Source organism: Vidua chalybeata, chromosome 8 (assembly GCF_026979565.1).
Source record: "Vidua chalybeata isolate OUT-0048 chromosome 8, bVidCha1 merged haplotype, whole genome shotgun sequence".
In the NCBI taxonomy this organism is placed as follows: Eukaryota; Metazoa; Chordata; class Aves; order Passeriformes; family Viduidae; genus Vidua; species Vidua chalybeata.
Genome location: NC_071537.1, coordinates 31,784,242 through 31,807,791, shown reverse-complemented (window position 1 = coordinate 31,807,791; position 23,550 = coordinate 31,784,242). Strand labels below are relative to the sequence as shown.

General features: G+C 50.5%; 2 protein-coding genes across 3 annotated transcripts in view; both read left to right on the top strand.

The window, feature by feature from the left end:
• PRKG1 (protein kinase cGMP-dependent 1) overlaps positions 1-15,795 on the top strand; it is a 373,843-nt gene extending 358,048 nt beyond the window's left edge. For both annotated transcript variants that reach the window (XM_053948822.1, XM_053948821.1), the window contains exons 12-18: positions 3,052-3,141; positions 4,866-5,007; positions 6,807-6,970; positions 7,797-7,919; positions 8,015-8,077; positions 8,742-8,808; positions 11,917-15,795. In XM_053948822.1, the coding sequence (XP_053804797.1) occupies positions 3,052-3,141; positions 4,866-5,007; positions 6,807-6,970; positions 7,797-7,919; positions 8,015-8,077; positions 8,742-8,808; positions 11,917-12,015 (748 nt within the window). In that variant the 3' untranslated portion in view covers positions 12,016-15,795. The remainder of the gene's footprint in view (positions 1-3,051; positions 3,142-4,865; positions 5,008-6,806; positions 6,971-7,796; positions 7,920-8,014; positions 8,078-8,741; positions 8,809-11,916) is intronic.
• A 1,838-nt stretch (positions 15,796-17,633) lies between these two features.
• On the top strand, positions 17,634-19,788 carry DKK1 (dickkopf WNT signaling pathway inhibitor 1). The gene is made up of 4 exons (XM_053949541.1): positions 17,634-17,825; positions 18,411-18,567; positions 18,655-18,765; positions 19,225-19,788. The coding sequence occupies exons 1-4, from the start codon at positions 17,634-17,636 to the stop codon at positions 19,473-19,475; spliced, it is 711 nt and encodes a 236-aa protein (XP_053805516.1). The 3' UTR covers positions 19,476-19,788.
• Positions 19,789-23,550: the final 3,762 nt, after the last annotated feature.

Here is a 23,550-nt window from a genome sequence, read left to right as displayed (position 1 = left end):
ATGACTTGACTTTGCCCCTGCTCAAAGTTAATTTTCCTTTTCCTTCCCAATTGCTGAGTTTTCCTTCCCACTAAGGGAAGCTGGAAGGCAGGGTTTCATTCTTTGAAATGGCACAGTGCCATGACAATGAGCAGCTGTGTCCAGCATTTCTCTTCAGGGAATATTTGACAACTCAAGTTCAGCATCCCTGGACTCCTCATGGACAAACACATTACAACCATCTCCCTGCCCCAAATCTAAGCACATCTCCAGGGAATAAAAGGGGTACAAGGCATTTTTGGTTCCACCCTAATAACAACATTCAGTCTCAAGCTGCACCAAGGGAAATACAGGTTGGATATAAGGAAAAAGTATTTTACAGAAAGGGTCATAAAGTACAGGAATGGTGTGCCCGAGGAGGTGGTGGAGTCCCCATCCCTGGATGTGTTTAAAAACAGACTGGATGTGGCACTGGGTGCCAGGGTTTAGTTGAGGTGTTGGGGTTGGGTTGGACTCGATTATTTTGGAGGTCTCTTCCAACCCAACCCAGTGATTCTGGGGTTCTGTGAATTCCCTGGCTTTTCAAGGACTGTGAGGACAGAGAGGGGGTTCTTTCAATGCTGTAGGTCAGGATGGAGCAGTGGGTGCTGAGGATCCCTGGAGCCACCTTGAAGCCAAGGCTGCCTCATCCCACTCTCAGAGATACCTGGAAAACTTCTCTGCCTTAGGAGATCAGCCCTGCTCCCAGAAATTGCTCAGGAGGTGCAAACGAACCCAGGGTGAAACCAAACCCCTGCGATGAATCCAAAGGGAAGCACGTGGCCAGGCCGGGGCACTCAGGGGGTGTTTCCTTCCCAGGCTCATCCCTGGGATTCCCCTGGAGCCCATGGCTTCTGCTGTGATTCATGGGTGACAACTGGAGCCCGACACTGCCCGGCTGCCATTCCCTTTAGGATGTGCTGTTAGATCCAGAAACATTCCTTGTAACCCAGGCTGGAGCCAAATATTCCCTGTGGGCCATTGCAACCTCTGGGTTTTTGGAAGGCTGAGCTGTTTTGGGATGGGAGGGGAAGTGCAGGACTAGGCAAGCCACCACTCCCAGAAATACCTACTCCTAAATAGAACCTGAGCGTCCAAACATTTCTTAATGGAGCCAGTGATATTCATGGCTGATAAATGAAATTCCCACTCTTCATCCTTCGGCAGGGAAGCAGAACAAGGGTGTTTTACCTGTACATCTTGTCCTTCCATATCCTGCAGTGTTTCCCACCTTTTGCAACAACAACCATCCCTGAATTATATTTAATATCCAATGGAAACCCTGCTCTGAGAAGTTTTCCAAGTCACAAACTCCAACCTTTTGCTATTGCTAGAAAATATTTGATTTATCAAGCTTCTCCTCTTGCCCATCCACAGGGATTTGAAGTTTTCCTATAGTATCTATCCTAAAATTATTCAACTTACTTATTGTTTACTCAATAACTTGTTTATTCCATTTTGTGAACCCATTGGGATAATTTTTTGGGGGGGGTGCAATGGGCAAAAATTTGAATATTTCAGTACATTAATTCAATTTTGAGCTGATAGATGAAAGGTGAGTTTAAAATAATCTCGGAGCAAGGCCACAACCCTCTGGGATATTAGAATGGGAAAGACAAAATTCCTGAAGAACTTGATTGTTTTTTTAATTCATTGTGTTTGTTAAAAAGTCTTTGAAGAATAATTGGGTTTAATTATTAAAATTAATTAAACCAGGCAAAAGAAGCAGGAAAGGCCAAATGGCACTAAATAAAATTGACTTTTACATAAACTAAAACTCAAACAGAACAAAATGCTCTGGCTTGGATCAGGGGCCAAACAAGTGCAAATATTTCAAGGAATAAGGAAATAAATAAAGAAGTTATTCAAATATTGTGTCATTTAAACTTAGGAAATAATATCCTTTCATGTGTTTAAACTTTATGCTTCCATGGTAGCTGATAGATAATATTTGATTTTTTTTTTTTAATCTGTGCATTTTAGGCCAGATTTAATGCCTGTAAAATTTTCAGCAGGGCTGCCTTAATTAGGGAAAGTCTTTCAGTAATATTTAAATTACCAAACAATTAAAACCATGAAATTATATTTTGGATTCTTGAAGTTTTCTGTAAACTTTAATAGCAATTAAATGTGTATTAAGATAAATTATATTTTGTCCAAGTGCCAAGAAATAAATGGGGGGGATTTTTGTTAAAACCATCAATATTAGCTTTATTTAATGGTCAGTTATAACTGACCATTTGTTTTATATAAATAAAAGTTGATGTCTTCCAAGAGAACCAAACCCTGCAGTGTTTTCCTGCTGATCCATCCCACAGCTCTGTCAAAATAATGACTGGGATTAGCAGGGAAGAGCTGGAATCTGCAAAACCCACCTCGTTTCATTTCCTTCGTGTGGCAGCAGCTCTTGAATTTTTAACTCCTGGAATTTTTAATTGCTGAATTTTTAACTCTTGGAAACTGCCAGGAATGCAGGAATTGCACCAGGAGTCACCCTCAGCATTCATTTATGCTGCAGAAATTGTTAAAATTATTATCCAAAAATTACAAATTAATTGCAAAAATTAATTACTTAATTAATTACCATAAAAATTTGCAAAAATTAAAATTACTATCCAAACTATCTGCAAAGAAACCTTCCCTGTATCCACACCCTGCTGGAAGCCTGACTGGATAAAGCCACACATGGAATAGAAAGTACAAAAGCTGCTGAACATTAAAATCAAGTAAAAAAAAGAATCTCTGGGTTTTTTCACCATAGTTATTTAATATTATTAAAAATATCTATAAGTCCAATTGATGTAATATCATTAGAAAATCCTGTTGAGCACAGAGGATGGATTTTAGAGCACAGTTCAGAACTCGAGGATGGGTTCACAAAGCCTGGCCCATCCCTTGAGGCAGTTTTTCCTCCACATTCCTTCCTGGGAGGACAAGAAGAAGAGCATTTCAGCTCCTTTAAACTCTGTCAAACCAGTGAGTTTAGTGCTTTGGTAATGGATTTATTTGTGATTTTCTGGTTGCCACTCGCAGGCTCTACAGGACATTCAAGGACAGCAAGTACCTGTACATGCTGATGGAGGCCTGCCTGGGGGGAGAGCTCTGGACAATTCTCAGGGACAGGTGAGCTGGGACTTGTCCTGCACAGTGACGTGTTTTAAATGTCAGAATTCCAGCTGGAAGGGTTGGAAGGAACTCAAAGCCCACCCAGTGCCACCCCTGCCATGGGCAGGGACACCTTCCACTGTCCCAGGCTGCTCCAAGCCCTGTCCAGCCTGGCCTTGGGCACTGCCAGGGATCCAGGGGCAACCCCAGCTGCTCTGGGCACCCTGTGCCAGGGCCTGCCCACCCTCCCAGGGAACAATTCCTTCCCAATATCCCATCCATCCCTGCCCTCTGGCAGTGGAAGCCATTCCCTGTGTCCTGTCCCTCCATCCCTTGTCCCCAGTCCCTCTCCAGCTCTCCTGGAGCCCCTTTAGGCTCTGGCAGGGGCTCTGAGCTCTCCCTGGAGCCTTCTCCTCCCCAAGTGAACACCCCCAGCTCTCCCAGCCTGGCTCCAGAGCAGAGGGGCTCCAGCCCTTGGAGCAGCTCTGTGGCCTCCTCTGGATTCACTCCAGCAGCTCCAGGTCCTTTTGATGTCACAGTTTTTAAATCACAATTTCCCATCTCAGAGCTTTTCCCACCCCTGTGTTTGCAGCTCTCCCTCTGTAAGTGTGAATCTCAACTTTCAGCTCTGCCACATGGACACTGCTAAATTATATCCATAAATATTTCCTGGGATTTATGGCCCTGCCAGGAGTGAGAGCAATGAGCAGGAGGAAATTGAGAGCTGTGCAGGATCTGTTGGCCCAGAAATCCCATATTTCATACACCAGGGCTGCTGATTCAAGTGGGAATCAGAATCCACACCTTGCCAGGAGCACTGGTCCATCAGGATTCAGCAGTGACATGGAAAAAAATAAGTTATGAAAGCATGCATGCCCAAAACCCCACAGTCCCTGCCTTGGGAGGGGTCACCTTGGACTGTTTGGGGTTGCTGGTTGTGCCCACAGAGCAGGAAAAGATGTAGGGAATTGTAACTCTGGAACAGCCTCATCACTGGAACAGAATTACATTAAATTTGGAAAGATTGATCAGAAAGATTAAATTGTCTTTTAATTCCCCAGAACAGTTTTTTCTCTAGTTCTTCCTTTTCCCAGCAGCCTTTTTCTCACTGAAATAGGAACTGGAGCAAAGTTAGAAGGTGCTAGGTGGAATTTTTCCTGATATTTTTTGTCAAAGCCTGATAATTCCATCTCTAATTCTCCAGGATTTAAACTGAGGTTCTGCTGCCATCTAGCTTAGACACCCTCCTGGTCTCAGCCAGCCCCCAGCAGGCAGGGAGATGTGGTTTTCTTTGGAAAATTTCAGAAACAAGGATCCAAAGGTGCAGTTTGGAATTTGCATTAACTCTTCAAGTCCCAGCAGCTTTCATTTTCCTGCGTTTTGTCTTAGGAACATTAATACAGAACTTACCTGCGCACTCAAAGGAGTTTTAACACTCAAAACCCAAAGCTGTAATTAGAAAAAAATACCTTCTTGCTTACAAGACAAGGATTTCAAAGTTTTATTTCTAAATTATAGAATAAACCTTAAAATAGTTTCAGATATTGGAGGCAAAAAGGCTTCTTCAAAAAAATGCAAATTTAATTAGATTGAGATATAAAAGTTAGTTTAGCACCAGGAACTTTCCTGGTGTTAAGAAGTGATTTTACTGTAGTGATAAAATGAATTCCATGGGGAAGGAAACCACTTCCCAGGGATTCATTTAATGGCTTTATCCCCTTTTCCCTCCTTCCTTCCCACAGGGGTTCATTTGAGGATTCCACCACAAGGTTTTACACGGCATGTGTGGTGGAAGCCTTTGCCTACTTGCATTCCAAAGGGATCATTTATAGGGACCTCAAGCCAGAGAACCTCATTCTGGATCACCGAGGTTATGCCAAGCTGGTGAGTGACAAAAAAAAATCCCCCCAACTCCCCCACAGGTTTGGCTAGAGAGAGTGAGGAGCAAAGTCCCCCCACAGGATCCATCAGGGGATGCTGGGAGGAGATCAGGGCAAGGTGTTGTCATCACTACCGGGATGTTTTCCCAACTTCCAGCAGGGCTCAGGGGATGGCTGAGCTGAGAAATGCTGACTGTGAAGACACAGTCTCAAGCTGCACCAAGGGAATACAGGTTGGATATTAGGAGAAAGTTTTTTACAGAAAGAGTGATAAAGTTCTGGAATGGCCTGCCCGGGGAGGTGGTGGAGTCCCCATCCCTGGATGTGTTTAAAAACAGACTGGATGTGGCACTGGGTGCCAGGGTTTAGCTGAGGTGTTGGGGCTGGGTTGGACTCGATGATCTTGGAGGTCTCTTCCAACCCAGTGATTCTATGAATTCTGTGATTCTGGCTTGGGATTCAGGTCCATGCTCCTGGAATGCTGAGCAAAGAGCATCAGGAGAAAGCCTGTCCTAGGCAAAAAATGACCCATTTGCCCCAGAACTCAGGAGAGGCATCCTGCTTTTTAGGGGTACCCCAAATGGTCTGGTGAGAACATGGAGTGGGCCAGGAGAGATACAATAGTTCCTTGGTGGGAGGTGCTGCAGGATGTGGGCCCTTGGGAAGCCTCCAGTGAAGGACAGGAGCCCTAAAAGGAGCTGGTCCAGGAGGGGCTGATGGCTCCTGGCAGTCATGGGGGGCCAAGGGCTCTGTGTCTTGGCCTGGGGGCTCTTTGGGGACAGTAACTCAGCCCATCATCACAGCCTGGTGGCAGCCTCCACGTGTCGCCTCCTGCGTGACATCGGGATTTACGCTCTGCAGCGTTTCCCTGAGCCTGGGGCTCCTCTGAGGTGCAGGGTGGTAGAGGAGGATGAGGTGCAGGACTGTCCTTCTCCCGCCCCAGGAGCATCTGGGACTGGGTCTGTGCTGGTCCCTCAGCAGCCCCCAGCTCCTCAGGCATGTCCCTGAGTGTCCCAGATTCCCCGTGGGCCGTGACCAGCCCCAGAGGACTACGCTTTCCAGGATAATCTGATTTTCCATACCTGCCACTGCTGTGGGGACACGGCTATAGGGCCACAGGGAGCCTGGTGAGCTCAGCATATCCAACAGCCAAACTGGGAGCCAACAGTTCCAGCCAAACTGGGAGGACCCTTGTACTGCTTCACTCCTTGTGGTGGGAGAGGAAACCAAACTTGGCAGAAGGTGCCTAAATCACAGAATCCTGGAATGGTTTGGGTGGGAAGGGACCTTAAAGCCCATCCCATCCCACCTTTCACTTGTCCCAGGCTGCTCCAAGCCCTGTCCAACCTGGCCTTAGGCACTGCCAGGGATCCAGGGGCAGCCCCAGCTGCTCTGGGCACCCTGTGCCAGGGCTTGCCCACCCTCCCAGGGAACAGTCATTCCCAATATCCCATCCATCCCTGCCCTCTCACAGCTTAAAGCCATTCCTTGCCCATGTTAATTTAAATTTAAAAGAAAAAAAGCAAAATAAATCAACCTGAGCTGTGAGTGATAGCAAGTTTCAACCCCCAAGAAACCCTTGGTGCTGGTGTTTGCTTCCCTCATGGGAATTTTCCCAAGGATAAATCAGCGAAAAGGTCACTGTGTTTCTCTGGTCCTGGAACGACCCTCGGTGCTTTAATTAGGAGAAAATTCCCATGAGGAATTCGCCTTTCTGCCTTGCTTCACTTCAAGAGGAGCAGAACCCACAGCTGACATTCCCTCTGGTGCCCTACCCTGACTCTCTCCTGCCCCTTCCCCCAGGTCGATTTTGGCTTTGCAAAGAAAATAGGATTTGGAAAGAAAACATGGACTTTTTGTGGCACGCCGGAGTACGTAGCCCCCGAGATCATCCTGAACAAAGGTCACGACATTTCAGCAGACTACTGGTCCCTGGGAATCCTGATGTATGAGCTCCTGACTGGCAGGTATGGGCATCAAAATTCATCCCAAGATTTCTGCCCTTCTCACCCTGAAGAGGTCAGGGCAGGGGCAGGGCTGGGGCAGGGGACTCCACGGTGGCTTTTCCACTCAAATCATCTTTTTTTGGCTTTGAGTGGGCTGAACATGATGGGAAAAGAGGAAGAGTTTGGCCCTTAGTGGTCTGGAAATGATGGGAAAACGGGAAGGATTTGGCCCTGAATGGTCTGGAAATGGTGGGAAAGGGGGAAGGGTTTGGCCCTGAATGGTCTGGAAATGGTGGGAAAAGGGGAAGGGTTTGCACTCAGCTGGGGAGGTTCCTCACTGCTGGAAAGGAGGAGGTAGATCAGGCACCATCCACCCTTTCCCATATTTAATTTGGGATATCACTGCTGCTCTTGGCTTCCTGGAGCTCCCTCACCTCATCCCCCAGCTCTCACTCCCAGGAGCTGGGGAAGGATCCATCCCCTCCACCTGCTCATCCTTCACACACAGCCCCCCATCCATGGAATTAATGCCCACTGGAATCAGGTGCCACCACAGAGATAAGCCAGGGAAGCTCAGAGCCCCCTGCCTTGGCTGTTGGGATGCAGCTGCCATGGGAAGAAGAGCTTTAGCATGGAAAACTTCTTTTTGGTACTTCCCTGCAGCCAACATCCCTGAATTCCAGAGCTCCTTGAGAAATGGTTAGGATGATGGGAAGCAAAGCATTCCTGGTTGACACCTACCTTGTCTCACCTGGGTGTATTTTATCAGACTTCAAAACTGTTTTAAAGACCAATTTTTGTGAAAGACAAGTTTTTAATCTTTTTTCCCTCCCTGTGCTCTCTGAAGTCCCCCTTTCTCAGGCCCAGACCCCATGAAGACCTATAACATCATATTAAGGGGAATAGACATGATTGAATTTCCAAAGAAGATTGCCAAAAATGCTGCTAACTTAATTAAAAAATTATGCAGGTAAGTGGATGAAAGAATAAAACAAAAAGCCTTGATGTTGTTTGCAAAGAAATGAGTTGGGCAGAAGGATTTAGGATTTGTTCTTCCTTTTACAGGGACAATCCATCAGAAAGATTAGGGAACTTGAAAAATGGAGTGAAAGATATCCAAAAGCACAAGTAAGTGTCTTCTCCAGCAGCCATTGGCTCCAATCCCAGAAAGAGGCATTTCAAACACCTCAATTTTCTCCTAAAAAACCACTTCCTATCCATAATGTAAATTCATCCTCCCTTTTGGTCCCATGGGAGGGGTTACATGATGTCTTAGAGGTTTATTGGGATAAGAACAGGTGAGAGAACCATTCCAGGAAGAATTTCTCTCATCCATCTGCACTGGATCATCTCTTCTCCCATCCCCAAAGCTGCAGGAATGGATTGGATGGAATTTTTTTTGGGAAGGCTCAGGGCTCATCCACCCACCTTGCGGAAACTGAGGAAAACCACAAGTGAGACATCCTTGAGCATGAAGTTGGGAGTTAACCCAATTCCATAGAGAAAAAAGGTCTCCTGTGGGATGGACCCACCCTCTGGATCAGAAGGAGCAGCTTCCAGGACACCTGCAGCAAGGAATGGTTCCCATCTGACTGGTGGCAATTTCCACTTGTGTGGTGTCACCATGGGGTCTCTGCACACACTTCCTTCTTGGTCCCCAAAAAAGATGACAGGAAAAATTTTAAAGGGATTTGAAGGCAAAGCTTGTGGGAGATGAAACCTGTTGTTTAAGCAACTTTCTTTTCTTTGTGTGCTACACCTGTCTAACTGTTGGATTCTTCCCTCCCTTCAGATGGTTTGAAGGCTTTAACTGGGAAGGGTTACGGAAAGGGACACTGACACCTCCCATAATCCCAAGTGTAAGTTTTCCTATTGTTATTTTCTTCTCCATGGGCAATTCCTGTGATGCTGTGAGCTCTGGGCAGTGGTACATTGGGTTAATTGAGAATAATGTCCTTTATTTCTTCTGGAGATGCTTGGAAAAGTCACTTCAGGCACATTCCCAGCTAAGTTTGCTCTCCAGGCAGGCTCTTCCCTGGGAAGGCAATGTGAGGAGGGCACAGCCATGGAGAACTCCCCTTTGTAGCAGGGTATTGAGGCAGGATCACTCACTCCAGCACATTTTCCTCTCCCTTACCTGCTCCACTTTTTTCTGCATCTCCTTTTCCCATTTCCATGGAGAGCTGCCCCTTCTGTCCCTTCTCTCAGCTGTGTCCTCTTCCCTTCTCCTTTATTCTCCTTTCCTTTGGAAAGGCAAGTGGGACTTGGATGCCATCTTCCTTTTCTTTCACATTAACCTTCCCTTCTGTGCTGTCTTTTATGCCTGTGCCCCTCTTTGCCCTGCATCCATGTCCTCCATGAAAAGCTGTTGATGTTTAACCAGGAGGGCGCGGAGGGACAGCTCCGCTCATTTTCCCTTGGAGCAAAGCCCTTCCTTTGATGTCTTTGTGAGCTCTCTGCCCTCAAAGCCTGGCTGCGAAGGGAAACCAAACAGGATTAGCTGACAGAAATTACTTCGGCCCCTTCTGTCCTGCAGCCTCCCCTCCTTGTTCCAGCTTAATCCCTCGGGATCACTGGGAGAATGCCATTAATGGGGGTTTAATTGCACCCCATTGCTCCATCCTGCAGCTCCTGCAGAAGGGGCAGGCCCAGCTCTGGGGCTGAATCTGCCATCCCAAAGTTTGCTTAAGGAAAGAGCAGGAGGGTTTCCCAACCCCCCCTTTTGTCCTGTGGGATGTGGAGCTCCTGGAATCAGTGGGGAAAGCAGGACTTGGCAAATCTCTCCCATAACAACTCAGCAATGTTTTAGAGATCAAAGCTGGGTTTGGTTGGGTTTTTTTTGGTTTTTTTTTTTTTTTTCTCTTAAATTCAAGCTATGATCCTGGGATGGTTTGGGTTGGAAGGGACCTTTGAGCTCATCCAGTTCCATCACCTTCTGTGACATCTTCCGCTGTCTTCCACTTCCACTACCCCAGGTTGCTCCAAGCCCTGTCCAACCTGGCCTTGGCCTATTTTTAATGCCTATTCATTCATCAGCAGGATCGCATTTCAAGTCAAACAATAAAGTCAGGTTTGCTCCTTCAGGAATTGCTCCAATTCCTGAAGCAATTCCTGCTTTGGGAATGCAGGATGTCCATGTCGCCTGAAAAAAAAAAAAAACAGAATGTCTTCTTAACTGGTTTTGGTGGATTTTTAGTTTAGTAGGAGCATTTCCAATACTGCTCTTACCCCACATAGCAAGGCTGACTGGAATAGATGGGAGCATCCTTCCCTCTTCCAGGACAGCCCCAGGCTGGCCCTAATCCTGGTTCAACCCAGGTCATCCTTTCCCTGAGCTCTTGGGAGTAGCAGCTCCTCCAGACCTACTCCTGTGATCCTCTCCAAACCTGTGAACTGTGAATTTTGTCAACCCCAGAGCTGTCAATCCTGCTCCAGTTCATTTTCCACAAGTTTTTTTGGCAAAGTCTCAAGTACCACTCTGAAAAGGGACCCAAAATATAGCTCTGGTGGCAGACATCATTTTTCCTTCAATCCACCTCTCCTTGTTAGCTGGGAAAGAGCCAGCAGGACCAAACATACAGATTACTTCCTTTTTCTTTGAAAAAAAAAGGCTTTTCCTAGCTCTTTAACTCTCATTTCTTACATGGCTCTGCCAGTGAGGCAATCAAAGAACTCTTTTTCCATGGGATTTTTGGAAAGATCCCAATTTACAACCTGCTGCTAGGACACTGCTGAGCCTTGATAGCACAGCTGGAATCTGTGATTTTACCTCTCCTGAAAAGCTCAGAACTCTTCCAAAGATGAGCTGAGCAAGCAAAGGGTGAAGAAGCCCCAACAAAGTCAACAGATCCAGATAATCCGAAAGAAATTAAAACCACTAAGATTTTGTAGGGTGGGGTTTTATTTCCAAAATGAGTCAGGTATTCCATAATCCTGATTTCCCCCAGAATGTGTTCAGCAGCAGGAAAATGCTGATGCAGTTGGGCATCCACATTAAATGTGGAGCTGGAGTTGGAACTCCTGTCTTTTCCCAAGGCTTGCAGCAGCATCCAACATCAAATGGGAATCTCAAGAGGGTTAACAAGGCCAAGTGGGTTGGGGCAACACCTGAGATCAATCCAAGCTGGATACTGGAAAAAAAAATATTCCTGGGAGGGTGGGCAGGCCCTGGCACAGGGTGCCCAGAGTGGCTGTGGCTGTCCCTGGATCCCTGGAAGTGCCCAAGGCCACGTTGGACAGGGCTGGGAGCAGCCTGGGACAGTGGAAGGTGTGGCAGAGTGGGGCTGGATGGGCTTCAAGGTCCCTTCCCATCCAAACCATTCCAGAATTCTGGGATTTAATGACTGTCAGTTGGCCCCTGGCTCAGGCTCTTCCCAAATGAAATGACTGGAAACATCAGCAAGCTCTGGGTAAAGCTTAAAATATTAATTTTCTAGTAAGACTCTCATTGTTTTGGGCTGTAGAGTTGCTGGTTTCCTCTTAATTTTTTTTTTTTTTTATTGTCTTGACTTTATCAAGTCCTCACTGTAAGAAAGTTTCCTTCGCTGTCACAAAGCAGGAAAACCATAAATTCTATAGCCAGGATAGATTTCAAATGTCACGATTTCCAAAAAAGAAATGAGCTTGGCCTTCCTCCTGAGAAGATGGGTTTCTCTGGAAGGATCCTGAGGTTGAGCATTGTCAGGAAACTTCAAGGCAGCAGGGCTCAGCTCAGCATCCTGGAGCCATGGGTGGGAAATCCTGGGCTCTGAGGAGGCTTTTCCCAAGCCTGTTGTGATAACCTTGTGGCAACGGGTAGGAAAACTCAGGAGAGTAGGGGAGCTGGGGGAAATCCCTCAGCAAAAAGCCGTGGATGCTGCACTTCCCTGGCTTGCTGGGGACTCTCTGGGATGCCCATGGCTGTGGGATGAAAAGGGAATGCCAGCACTGCATGAACATGCCCTTCTTGTCGCTCTCCCCCCTCACAGGTCGCGTCTCCCACGGACACAAGCAACTTTGACAGCTTCCCAGAGGACAGTGACGAGCCACCCCCTGACGACAACTCAGGATGGGACATAGATTTTTAATGTTATTTCTCTTACCTGCTTCTGCCTTGCTGAGGACAGCTTTTCCTGGGACGTGGCTGCCAGCGGAACAGGAAGACCGGAATTGGGGAGGATTTGTGCTCGGGGTCACCATGATGCCTTGATTGATGCTGCTCCAGTAACTCCAGTGGCATTAGGACTTCTTGCTTAGTGACAGTAGTGCTCTCCATGTTTTCTGTTGGAACGTGACCTGGCGTGGACATGGTGGTCCTGACACAGAGCCTTGCTCCAGCACAGAACTCCTCTTCTGTGGCCACAGAGATCCTGGCACACTCTTGATTAGCAGAGTGAGAGATCCATAGAGTAAGAGGCACTTAATTCCAGCTGCTTTTTCCGTAGGATCAGTAGTAATTTATGAAGTGCTGCAGCTACTCCAGTGCAGGATTTGGGCTATTCCCACCCTCCGAGCTCCACAGGGCAGCGCTGGAGCCCAGGAGGAGCACGGGCAAAGCACTTCCATCAAAGCAGTGGGGAATGTGTCCTTTTCCTTTCCCAGCAGTATTCCCGACGAGACTGAATGTTCCCCTTCCTCTTTGTTTTGGAAACATTTTGGCTCAGCCTGATCAAACAAAAGCACAACTGCTGCAGATGCTGTCAAGGCAGAGTTGGGTCGCTTCCCTCACATGGCAGCACCACCTTTGGGCTTCAGTTCTCCTTTCCCTTGGTACCAACACATGCATGGGAAGAGAAAATCATGGAATGAATCCACTGTACATCTACTGATCCATTGTACATCCATTGATCCATTGTACATCCATTGATCCATTTCACATCTACTGATCCATTTCACAGTGCTCCAATCACAGTCCTGAACAAAGCAACAACAGCCCACCAGTCTGATTAGGTATAAAATTAAAGATAACTTGGACCTTTTTAGGCCCAAAGGGAAAGACATGAGACCTGTGATGTCCTCTCGAGGTGCTACATCCATCCCTCACCTGGGAAGAAACCTGTCCCTGACCCATCCTGTCAGGAATATGTAGCAGAGGCTTCGTTCTCCCTGTCGATGATTCCATGTCTCCATGTCTGCATCTCTTCCGTGTTTAAAGAATGTCATTCAAATAGAAATCCTGGGCCAGGCTGCTGGCTCTGATGGAACATTGCCAGCAGTCCTGATGCCTGTCCAGGCTAAGGAGCTCCACAGGAAAGTCAGTGGAATTCAATGGGAAATGGATATTGGAAGATCCCTGGGAGGTCTCCAGCGTGCCAGACCCATGTGACTGTGTTTAACACAGGGATGGCCAAATCCATATAGGAAAAGGAACTAGGGAAAACAATATTATCAGGACATGCTTTTCCCTCACTTCTACTGCTTTTCCTTTGCTTGAATTCCCTCCTCTGGTTTATAGGATGCAGCAGAGGGATCCTGTCCTGTGCTCATTTGTTGCATATACACAGGATTGAAAGTTTATCCCATTATCCATCAGGAAACATCAGCTTTTCGTCTCTCTGAGAGACCTCGCCCCCAAAAATCACAGAATCGTGGAATGATGGAATGGTTTGGGTTGGAAGGGACCTTAAAGGTCCTCTCATTCCAGCCCCTGCCGTGGGTGAGCAGGTGCTGCCTCCTGTCAATCTCAACAGCCAAAAGCTGATCATAGAAAGATCAAGTCTTGCTGACAAGGACTTTTCCCACATATGACATGGAAAAGATCTGTTTGAGCAGTAAAAAATTCCTTCCCTGATGCTAAGTCCCAACTCTTTTGCGTGTTTTTTGTTAAAGGATGTAATCAAAAGGGTATTTTGACAGCGTGGGCCGTGTCTGCTGTTCAACATGAGCTGGGTCATGTGACACTTTTGAAACCAGTCTGTGGCTCTGGAATTCCCTCTGTTTTCCAAATGGTGAGACCACACCTCTGGCACAGTCACTTCTGCTGTTCTTTAACCATTAAAACTTCTTTTGCCTTCAAAATTACAGGGAAAAGGTAGCACCTGCTGGCTTTTCCACCTTTCTCCAAGGGATGGACAGCACTGAGAGCCAAGGCTGAGCAAGAGGGCTAAAACATTCACCAGGCATGTTAAACAGGCCAAATGCTTCCCTCACATCCTCCTGGATTTTCACTCCATGGGGACAGCTTTCTGTAGGAGTTTGTCCCAGGATGGTGACACCTGATGCAATTGGCAGGCAAGGAGGACAAAGCACCACAAGGATTTGGGGATCAGCCTGAAAAAGTGACAGGAAGGAGGGTCTAGAATGGGCTGAGCTGTTGGGTTTCTTTTTCCTGTCCCTTTTTTCCTTGTGCCAGGCATGGGAATTGACACCTGCAGCGTGCACTGTGCTGAATATGAGTTTATTTTGATATCAGACACCTCACTCGACTTCCATGGCCTCTCCTGAGCATTAACACTTTGCATATGTATATGATAAGCCTTCAGTTATAATAATATATTTCAGTTGCTTTATATATATCTCTATATATCCACAACAAGGATTGCCTCTGTGTTTTCCACCTCCTGTCCTTATTTCTTTATCTGCTTTCCTGATCTACGGGACGACAGCGTTTTTAGGGAAGGGGGAATCGGCTCCCGTGTTTCCAGAGGTGTTGTGGCTTCTCCTGGAGCTGCATTGCCTACAGCAAACTCTTCTTCAACAACAGGACCACGAGCAGATATTTCTGTAAATAAGTATTTTCGTGTCGATGTTTTGTGGGTCACACAGAACTTTCTGTTCTTTTCCAGTTCCATGGCATTATTCCTTCATTTCCTTATTTGTAATGTAATGTTTTTAGGTCGAGGTAGACTTGAATTAATGTCATATTTGTCAGTTGATTAAACTTTCTGTCAGCTGTCCTGTTCACCCACCTGTCCCATAGTTCTAGAACGTCACTGGCTATCTGGCATTGTTGCAAGTGCCTTAAATCCATGGCATCTTATTAAAAAAAAAAAGACAAAATTTGTGTTATGCTGCATGACAAAGACAAACACACCTCAAACTGTCGTCCTTTCTTAGCTTGCTGCGTTTTACAGTTCTTTCTGCTACCAATTTCTAAGCCTTTATTATCTGATCTTGATGAATTACAGAAATGATGATGTCATTCTCTGATTTCTGTTCAATGTACCAGAGCTGTGTATCTGTTAATGAGATACAGAGTCATTTCTGTGAAATGTATAAATGTGATGTGCGGGTCAAATTAATCTCTGACATCCTAGCAGTCTGTAGACAGGTATTCCTGTTTTGCTAAGCTCTGCAGATCCCACCCATCCATCCTGTCTCACACAGCCCCCCTCAGGAATCTCCCACCTGGGCAAAATCCACCCCGCCGGCGTTTTCCTAACCTAAAACCCCGGTGCAAAGACCAGGCTCATTTGCACCACTCAACCAAACAGGATCTGTGCTTTTCCCTGCATCCATGGGGACGAGCCCTGGAAACTCGTCCTCGGCTCCCCAGCCCTGACACCGAGACTTGGGCGCTTTTAAGGCTTTCTCAGAAAACGGGGAAAATCCCATTTGGAGTTGCCTCTCTCCTGAATCATGATTTATGCTTGTTTTACCCCAGCCCTTTGTTTTACCCCAGCTCTTTGTTTTATACTCTGATTTTCTTTCCTTCCATGGCAGAGGTTTTGTTTGTCGGGCCGATGTCGGTCACGCCCTGGCCATCGGCCGCTTGAACTCTTTGGATGTTGACTGAGGAACTTTGGGGGTTTTTTTTCATAACTTTCCATGGCTTTTGTTTCGCTCTGTACTCCCCCTGCAGCTGTAATTGCCGAGTGCCTGTTGTATACTTTATAGAGTTGAAATAAAAATAATTACTTTTGAACAGCTGTCAGTGGGTTTCTTCCAGAACAGGAGTTGAGTTTGGGAGAGATCTTCTGGATGGTGGTGAAATGTGGAGTTACAGGGGTTCTGCTCCCAGAAGTGGTTGCCCAGAGCAGCTGTGGCTGCCCCTGGATCCCTGGAAGTGACCAAGGCCAGGTTGGACAGGGCTTGGAGCAGCCTGGGACAGTGGAAGCTGTCCCTGCCCATGTCAGGGGGTGGCACTGGATGGGCTTGAAGGTCCCTTCCAACTCATAATCTTTCCATGCTTTGATGATGACACAGAGGTGAGCAAAAGCTGGGAGAAAGTAGCAACAAAACATCCTCTCAGGAGGGAAATAAATGTTGTAACAGCCCAAGGAGGAGCTGGGAATCATCACCAATCATTTTGCAGGATGCAGCAATCGCAGGTCAAAGTTAATAATGCAGTAGAACTCCAGGATGACGTGGCCCTCACCTGAAACTGCCAGGGGAACACCGAGATTTCGGGGCGAGGCGTGGCGCTCATTATTCCAGGCTAAAAATAGGGAAGGCAGGAGGGGTGGCCAGGCTGTGCCAGGGATGTCGCCCGGCCGTGACTCAGCCCCTGCTGACAGCACCTGCCCACCGTGCTCCCGAAACCTCCCCAGGCAATTATTAGCCTGGCTTGAGCCATTCGGGGCTGGAACAGCTGATAGTGGATACCGGGACAGCGATACCGGGAGAGGGGGGGCGTTAATTGCAGGAATTGCGGCGTCCGGAATCCCCCACCCCGGGGATTTTGGGGGCGCTGCTCCGGCTCTTCGTATTCTCATTTAAGCCAAGCTAAGAAAAGAAATAAACGGGAGCACGGGGCCGCCGCCGGGAAAAGCCGGGTTAATTAACGGGGGTTAATTAACGAGAGTTAATTACCGGACCGGGGAGGGGGAGTGGGGGTGCGATGGCGCGGCGCGGCCGCCAGGGGGCGCACTGGAGCCGCTCTGCCCCAACAGGGGAAGCGAAGGGGAATGGGGGAATGGGGGGGAACGGGGGGAATGAGGGAATGGGCAGGGGATGGGGGAATGAGGGGATGGGGGGAATGGGCGGGAAAAAAAGGGAATGAGGGGGAATTGGGAAAGGAGTGGAGGGGCGACGCTTTTGATCTCCCCGCATCAAAGGGCCCGGAGCTCCCCCCCTACCGACGCTGCCCCCCCGCCCCGGCTGGGGTCAGGGGAGTAGGGAGAGGACACCGAGAGTCCCGTCGTGTGTCCCCCCCGTGTCCCCGCACACCGCCCGGCGCGGGGGGATGCGGAGCAGCCCCTCTCCTTTCCTGCAAGGCTGCGCTGGCGCCAGGAAGGACGCGGGGGAGGCGCGGGGGGGGAGACTTAGAGGAGACCAACGGACCGACTCTGCCATCGGGGGAGGGCGGGGGGGCTCTCTGCACCCACAGCGGCTCCCACCCACTCTGGGGGCTAGCACAAGGGGGAGTGTTCCCCCCGTCCCTCTTCCCGGTCCCCTCCGTCGGGCGCGCCCGGCTGGAGACAGCGGTGGCGTCGGGAAGTGAGGAGCATCTGGCCGGGAGCCGGGGCGGGGGAGGCCGGGGGGGGGATGCTGGGTGGGGGGAGATCTGCCCTCGCCCTTGCGAAACCCCCTCCCGACCAATGTGGGAGCCCTCGGGGCGGGGTGGGGGCGGTTTTGGGGGCTCATGGGCACAGCCCCCCCGGGAACGCTTTGAAATCCCAGCCGGCGGGCCCCCCGCCCCGAGGGGGCGGGCAGGAGGCAGCCCCGGGGGTATAAAGGCGGCGGAGGAGCGCAGGAGCCGCTGCTCGCGGCTCGGTGCTGCTGCTCGGGGACTCTGCGGGCACGGGAGGGCACGGGAGGCACCAGGATGCGGGGGCTGGTGGCGCTGCTGGCGGCGCTGAGCTGCGCGGCCCCGGCGGGGCGGGCGGCGGCTCCCGGGGGTGCCCTCAGCTCCAACGCCATCAAGGGACCCCCCCCGGGGGGGGCGGCCGAGGCCAGCGCCGCCCCCGCACCCCCTTTCGACGGCAGCAACAAGGCCCCACCGGCCGCCACCCGACAGGTAGGAGAGAGCACGGATGGAGCGGCGGGACACCGGGAATAGAGGGATACACACCGGGAATAGAGGGGGACACACACCGGGAATAGAGGGACACACACCGGGAGTGGAGCTGGGGACACACACCGGGAGTGGAGATGGGGACACACACCGGGGATGGAGGGGACCCGTCGGAGATAGAGTTGAGGGACACATTTGGGATGAAGGGTGGCATGTCGGGGATGAGGACACCCACACTGGGAGATGGAGTAGGGGACACCAGTGATGGAAGGAACACCAGCGATGGAAGGGACACCGGCGATGGAAGGGATAGAAGAGAGGGGACACAGCGCGGGTGGATGGAGGGGCTGCCCAGGGGATGGAGGGACACTCCGGGGATGGAGAAGGGGACACCGGCGACGGAGGAGAGGGACGCAGCGGGTGATGGGGACACAGACACACCGGATGGAGTGGGGGACACCTCGGGGATGGATGGAGCGGTCGCGCCGGGGATTGGAGAGGGAACACACTGGTGATGGGGAGGGGGCACACTCGGGGATGGCAGCATCGGCCCCGCTGATCCCCCCGCCTCCTCTGTGCCCCCCCCAGCCTTTCCCGTGCGCCGAGGACGAGGACTGCGGCCCCGAGGAGTTCTGCGGGGGGGCGGCCCGCGGCGGGGGGGCCCCGCTGTGCCTCGGCTGCCGGCGGCGCCGCAAGCGCTGCCTGCGCGACGCCATGTGCTGCCCCGGCATGACCTGCAGCAACGGTGAGGGCAGGGGACACCTGGGGCTGGGGGCCGCGGGAGGGGCCGGGGTCCCACGCGTGGCTGACAGCCGCCCCGCTGCCCCCGCAGGTCTCTGCACGCCCCTGGAGCCGCCCCACAGAGCGGCCGAGCTGGACGAGACGGGCACTGAGGCGCTGCCCCGACGGACGCCCGCTCCCGCCTGGCTCCCCACTGCCAAAGGTGAGGCGTCCCGGCCGCTGTCACCCCGCTGTCCCGCCTGAGGCTGCCATCCTTCCCTGCTGTCCCCTGGGCAGCAGTCCGGGCTGCCCCCCTGCCCTGAGATCTGTCCGGGGTGCCCATCCTTCCCTGCTGTCCCCCGCGGGATCACTCGGGATACCCATCCTGCATCTCTGTCCCCCGCGGGATCACTCGGGATGCCCACTCTGTCTCGGTGTCCCGCACGGGATCAGTCCAGGATGCCCTTTCTGCTCCACCATCGCCCACGGGGTCGCTCCGGGATGCCTCCTTTCCCTGCTGTCCCCTGTGGGATCGCTCCGGGGTGCCCCCCAGCCCCACTATCACCAGAAGACAAACCCGGGATGCCCACCCTGCCCGTGGGGCGGCTCGGGATGCCCACCCCTCCCCACGAGCGGTGTCCCCCGCCGCCCGGCTGAGCATCCCCCCGCTGTCCCCACGCAGGCGAGGAGGGCGACTTCTGCCTGCGCTCGTCGGACTGCGCGGCCGGGCTGTGCTGCGCCCGCCACTTCTGGTCCAAGATCTGCAAGCCGGTGCTGCGGGAGGGGCAGGTGTGCACCCGGCACCGGCGGAAAGGCTCGCACGGCCTGGAGATCTTCCAGCGCTGCCAGTGCGCCGAGGGGCTGGCGTGTCGCCTGCAGCGAGAGCACGGCCCCGCCGACGCGTCCCGCCTGCACACGTGCCAGCGGCACTGAGCGACAGACGGACGCGCCGGGACGGGACAGACGGACGCGACGGACTCCGGCCCCGCCGGAGCGAAGGTTGTTTCTCAAGGGAACTTCTCCTAAGCGACTTCTTGCAGTACGTTACTGTGTTGTGAATACTCGAGCTGGCACTTAGCTGTACATAACGCCGGGACTTTTTAATGATTTTTAACGACTTTTTAATGAGTTATTTTGTGTTTATCTGAGGGCGCTGCCTGGCGCTCTTCAAGCCGTGACTGTGACTTTGTACACACTGGGTTTTTCATTCTGGCTCGGAGGGATGCCACGAATAAACGCTTTAAATTCACCCCGCGCTGCCTCCGCGTCCCTGCCCGGGGGAGGAGAGACGGGGGCGGGGGGTTCATCCCCAGCATCCCATGGGAAAGGCTGCTGCCTTGGCACTGTTGGCATTGTTTTTTAGGAATGCCGTGGTCGCCATTATGCTGCTTTTTAGGAATGCCGTGGTCGCCACTGACGCCCTCTGGCCACCAAACCGAGGAGAGGGAGCGCGGTTGGGGTTCTGGGAAGGGCACCTGGCAGCAGAATCGCTCTCCCTGGTTTTGGGAGGGAGGAGAGGGTGAGGGATCACCGGAGGGGCTGTGCTGGACCAACCACGGGTTCTGTAGATCTCACCCGCTCACTCCTTGCTCAATGCAGAATAAAGATTTCTTTTCCCCTTCATTTTGCAGCTTGTTCCTGCGGCTCTTCAGCCTTTTGGGATGGCTTGGAGGGAGGGAAAGCTGCGAGCACACATTTTTCCCCCACCTCTTTAGCTGCCTCCCCAGTCTCAGGTGGTTCTAAGTGGGGAGTGTGGGGCTGCTGGGCTGCAGGTGCATCCCTGCAACCTGGGGAAGGGGTTTGGGGTGCAAAATCACGGTGGAGCCTTCCCTGTACACCCCAAAAACCTTTTGCACCCCAGCTCAAACACAGCACATCCCTGGGTGGCTCCGATGGCACCGTGTGCTGCCTGGTCCTGGGTGTTTGGTGCCTTTGGGGTCGGTGCTGCCTATTTAGGGCATTAAATTCCCTGAGAACATGGGATTGTGGAATAGCAGCCCCACTGCACCTCTGGCAGTACCGGGTGGCGCTGAACCAAGGCCACGGGCACAGGAAATGTAAAGGAGGGAGAACAGCCCCAGGGAGAGGCAAAGGGTTAGGGTTAGGATCATTCCCAGCTTCCTTCCAGCTCTGGAACTGGCTGAGAACAGCAAAAAATTCCCCAACTGGAGGGTAAAACACTGATGCTCCTTAAAGCACCTAAACCCATCCTTTAAGTCTCTCTGGAGCAGCTTTTAATAGAGTAACAGCACGAGCTGGGGGTTGAGGCAGCCCCTGAAAGAGTTCCTGACTCAGAGGCTGGAGTTTAGTGCTTGAATCATCCTTCCAAGCTGTGAAAATTAAAAAAAAAAAAAAATAAACAAACAAACAAAAAAAAACACAAAAAAAACCCCAGTTTCAAGTACCAGTTTCAAACTTAAAAACAAAAAAAAACACATCGTGCAACATACATAATAATATAATTGTTTTATTATCATAATAATGCTATGCCCACTAAGAGATGCAATGAAGGGACCTGGCTAAGAAAAGCACCAGGAACTGTTGGATGGGTTCAAATCTGTCATGAGCAGTGTCATATTTTATCCCTAGGACATTTAAACCACTGTCATTAGGGTCAGGGCTTTTTCTCCAGAGAGTGAGAGGGACCAGCACAGCTTTGACACCTCTGCAGGCAGGGAAAAATACCCTTGTGGAGCATTAAACACCATTTCTTGCTCTCTTTGGTACATCTTTGTCCTCCACCCTCTTTTGTTTTGCTCAGATTGGCCATCCCCACACCTGTCCTTGCATTAATCAGAAATGCTTCTTGTGCATTCTTCACTTTCCCAGCCTGGAGGAGGAAAAAAGAGCATTTTTAACAGCCATTCTGAGGCAAGAGGAGCTCAGGTCAGCACTGATTGCATCTGTGTCCTGTGGTCTGTGCCCAGCAGGATGGATGCTACCACAGACATCTCCAGAATAATTAATTTCATTAATAGATTCCACAAAAACAATGGTTTTGTTGGGTTTTATGGCCTCCTCTCCCCTCTTAACTACATCTGCAGTCAGGATCTCTTCCCATTTCTGCCCCTTTTGGACTTTCAGGGTTTGTTCTTTAGGTAAATCCAAGAAGGTGGATTTAGTAAATCCAAGAAATTTGATTTAGTAACATCCCTTAGGAAAAAAAAAAAAAATCATGAGAATATCACCCTGTGTCTGTTAAGATTAAACAAAAGCTGTTCTTGAAGGGAGGGATTTTCAGTCTTCCCTTGGCCCTGAGCATTGTTCTGTCCCCAAAACCTGAACCCACTCGAGGTCTGCATCATCCTGGGAAGTCAAAACACTCCTCCAGCAGCTGAGGAAGGGGGACAAACAGCTCCTGAGCCCTGGAAATGTGGTCACAGGGAGGCAGAAGCAAGGGCTGCTCGTGTCCCCCTTTCCCAGGGGAAGGGCACTGGAAGGTGGGTGGGAGGCAGTGGCAATCCTTGAGGAATGGGCAGGTGGCATCACCATGGTCCCTCCTGGATCCTTCCCCACAGTGACAGATTCTCCTTATCAGAAATGCCTGAATGAATTCCTTCCAAGCCTCACACCAACCCAACAACAACAACAACAAAAAAGGCCTGTGGGAAGTAGAAAATATAAAACTTAGGGGAAAAAATGGAATGTGTGGAGCCTCTGAGTCTGGACTGGTCGGTGTGTCTGGTCTGGATCTCCTGCTCTGATCCAGAGGGAAGGTAGGGAGAAACTCCAGCCCTCAGCTCCTGACACACAAACCAGTGACCCCAGCTGGGAAAGGCACCTCAGGATGCACTTCCCCACCATTCTCCTCCTCCCTAAGGGAATTTTTCCCTCCAAAAACTCAGGAAAACCCCCTTTATCCTAAGCAGGAGGAGAGTCAATAAGAGAAGCAGGTTTTGGTGGATGAAGAGCTTTGGCACCTCTGGTGTACTCACTGCTCCTGCTTTTAGGGCTGGAAGAGCTTCAACAAAACTCTGTGAAGTTCAATATTAATATTTTTAAACACAGAAATCTGTAAAGCAGCTTAATGATCCTGGCTGAGCCCAACCTCTCTGTCCCCAGGCCTGCTGGGACCAACACTTTCATTCCCTCAGTGCTCCTGCTCAACCCCAGCATTGTCCCAGAGCACTTATGGGGTTTTTAGAGGAGGTTTATTAATGCAAGATGGTTTTCCCCTGTCAAGGCAAGGCACTATTATAACAACTTCTGCTGGAAAGGGACACCTGCCACTGTCCCAGGCTGCTCCAAGCCCCATCCAACCTGGCCTTGGACACTTCCAGGGATCCAGGGGCAGCCACAGCTGCTCTGGGCACCCTGTGCCGGGGCCTGCCCACCCTCCACAATTCCCACCCTCCACAATTCCATCCTAATATCCCATCTGGCCCTGCCAGCTATCACTTTGAAGCCATTTTCACTTGTGCTGTCACTCCAAAATCCCTCTCCAGCTCTCCTGGAGCCTCTTTAGGTGCCAGGAGAGGCTCTGGGGTCTTTCAGCCCTTTCTGGACTCTTCCTCTGCACCTCTCAGCTAAAAATACTACAGCAACATCCCAGCCCCGGGATTCCAGTGGCTGCAGAAACATGGCTGGCTTGAAGGGAAAATTGAATCCCTCCATGGTTTTCCTGAACTGATTTTCCTGTGCTGTGGATGCAGATTCCATGGAGGTGGATCAGAAATCCCCTCTCTGCTGCACTTGGGGACAGTTGTGGCACAAAGAAATTCAACTCCCAAGGAGGGAGGATGGGACACAGCGCAGTTTTTGCTGTCATCTGGGGAGATTTCAGGGAAGCAAATCCCATTTTCTTCTCGTTTTCTTCCTACGTTCTTTCAGAAACCACTCCAACCCCAAGCTGTTGCACAGAAACTCCCTTTTTAATTTTTAATAATTGCTTAAAGCCGATGCTCACACCCTCCTTTCTTCCATTGATCTTCACACGGCATTTCAAACCTCACACGGCTCAGGAAAGGGTTACAAAACCCCTTAAACCTACCCAGAGGCATTAAAAGGG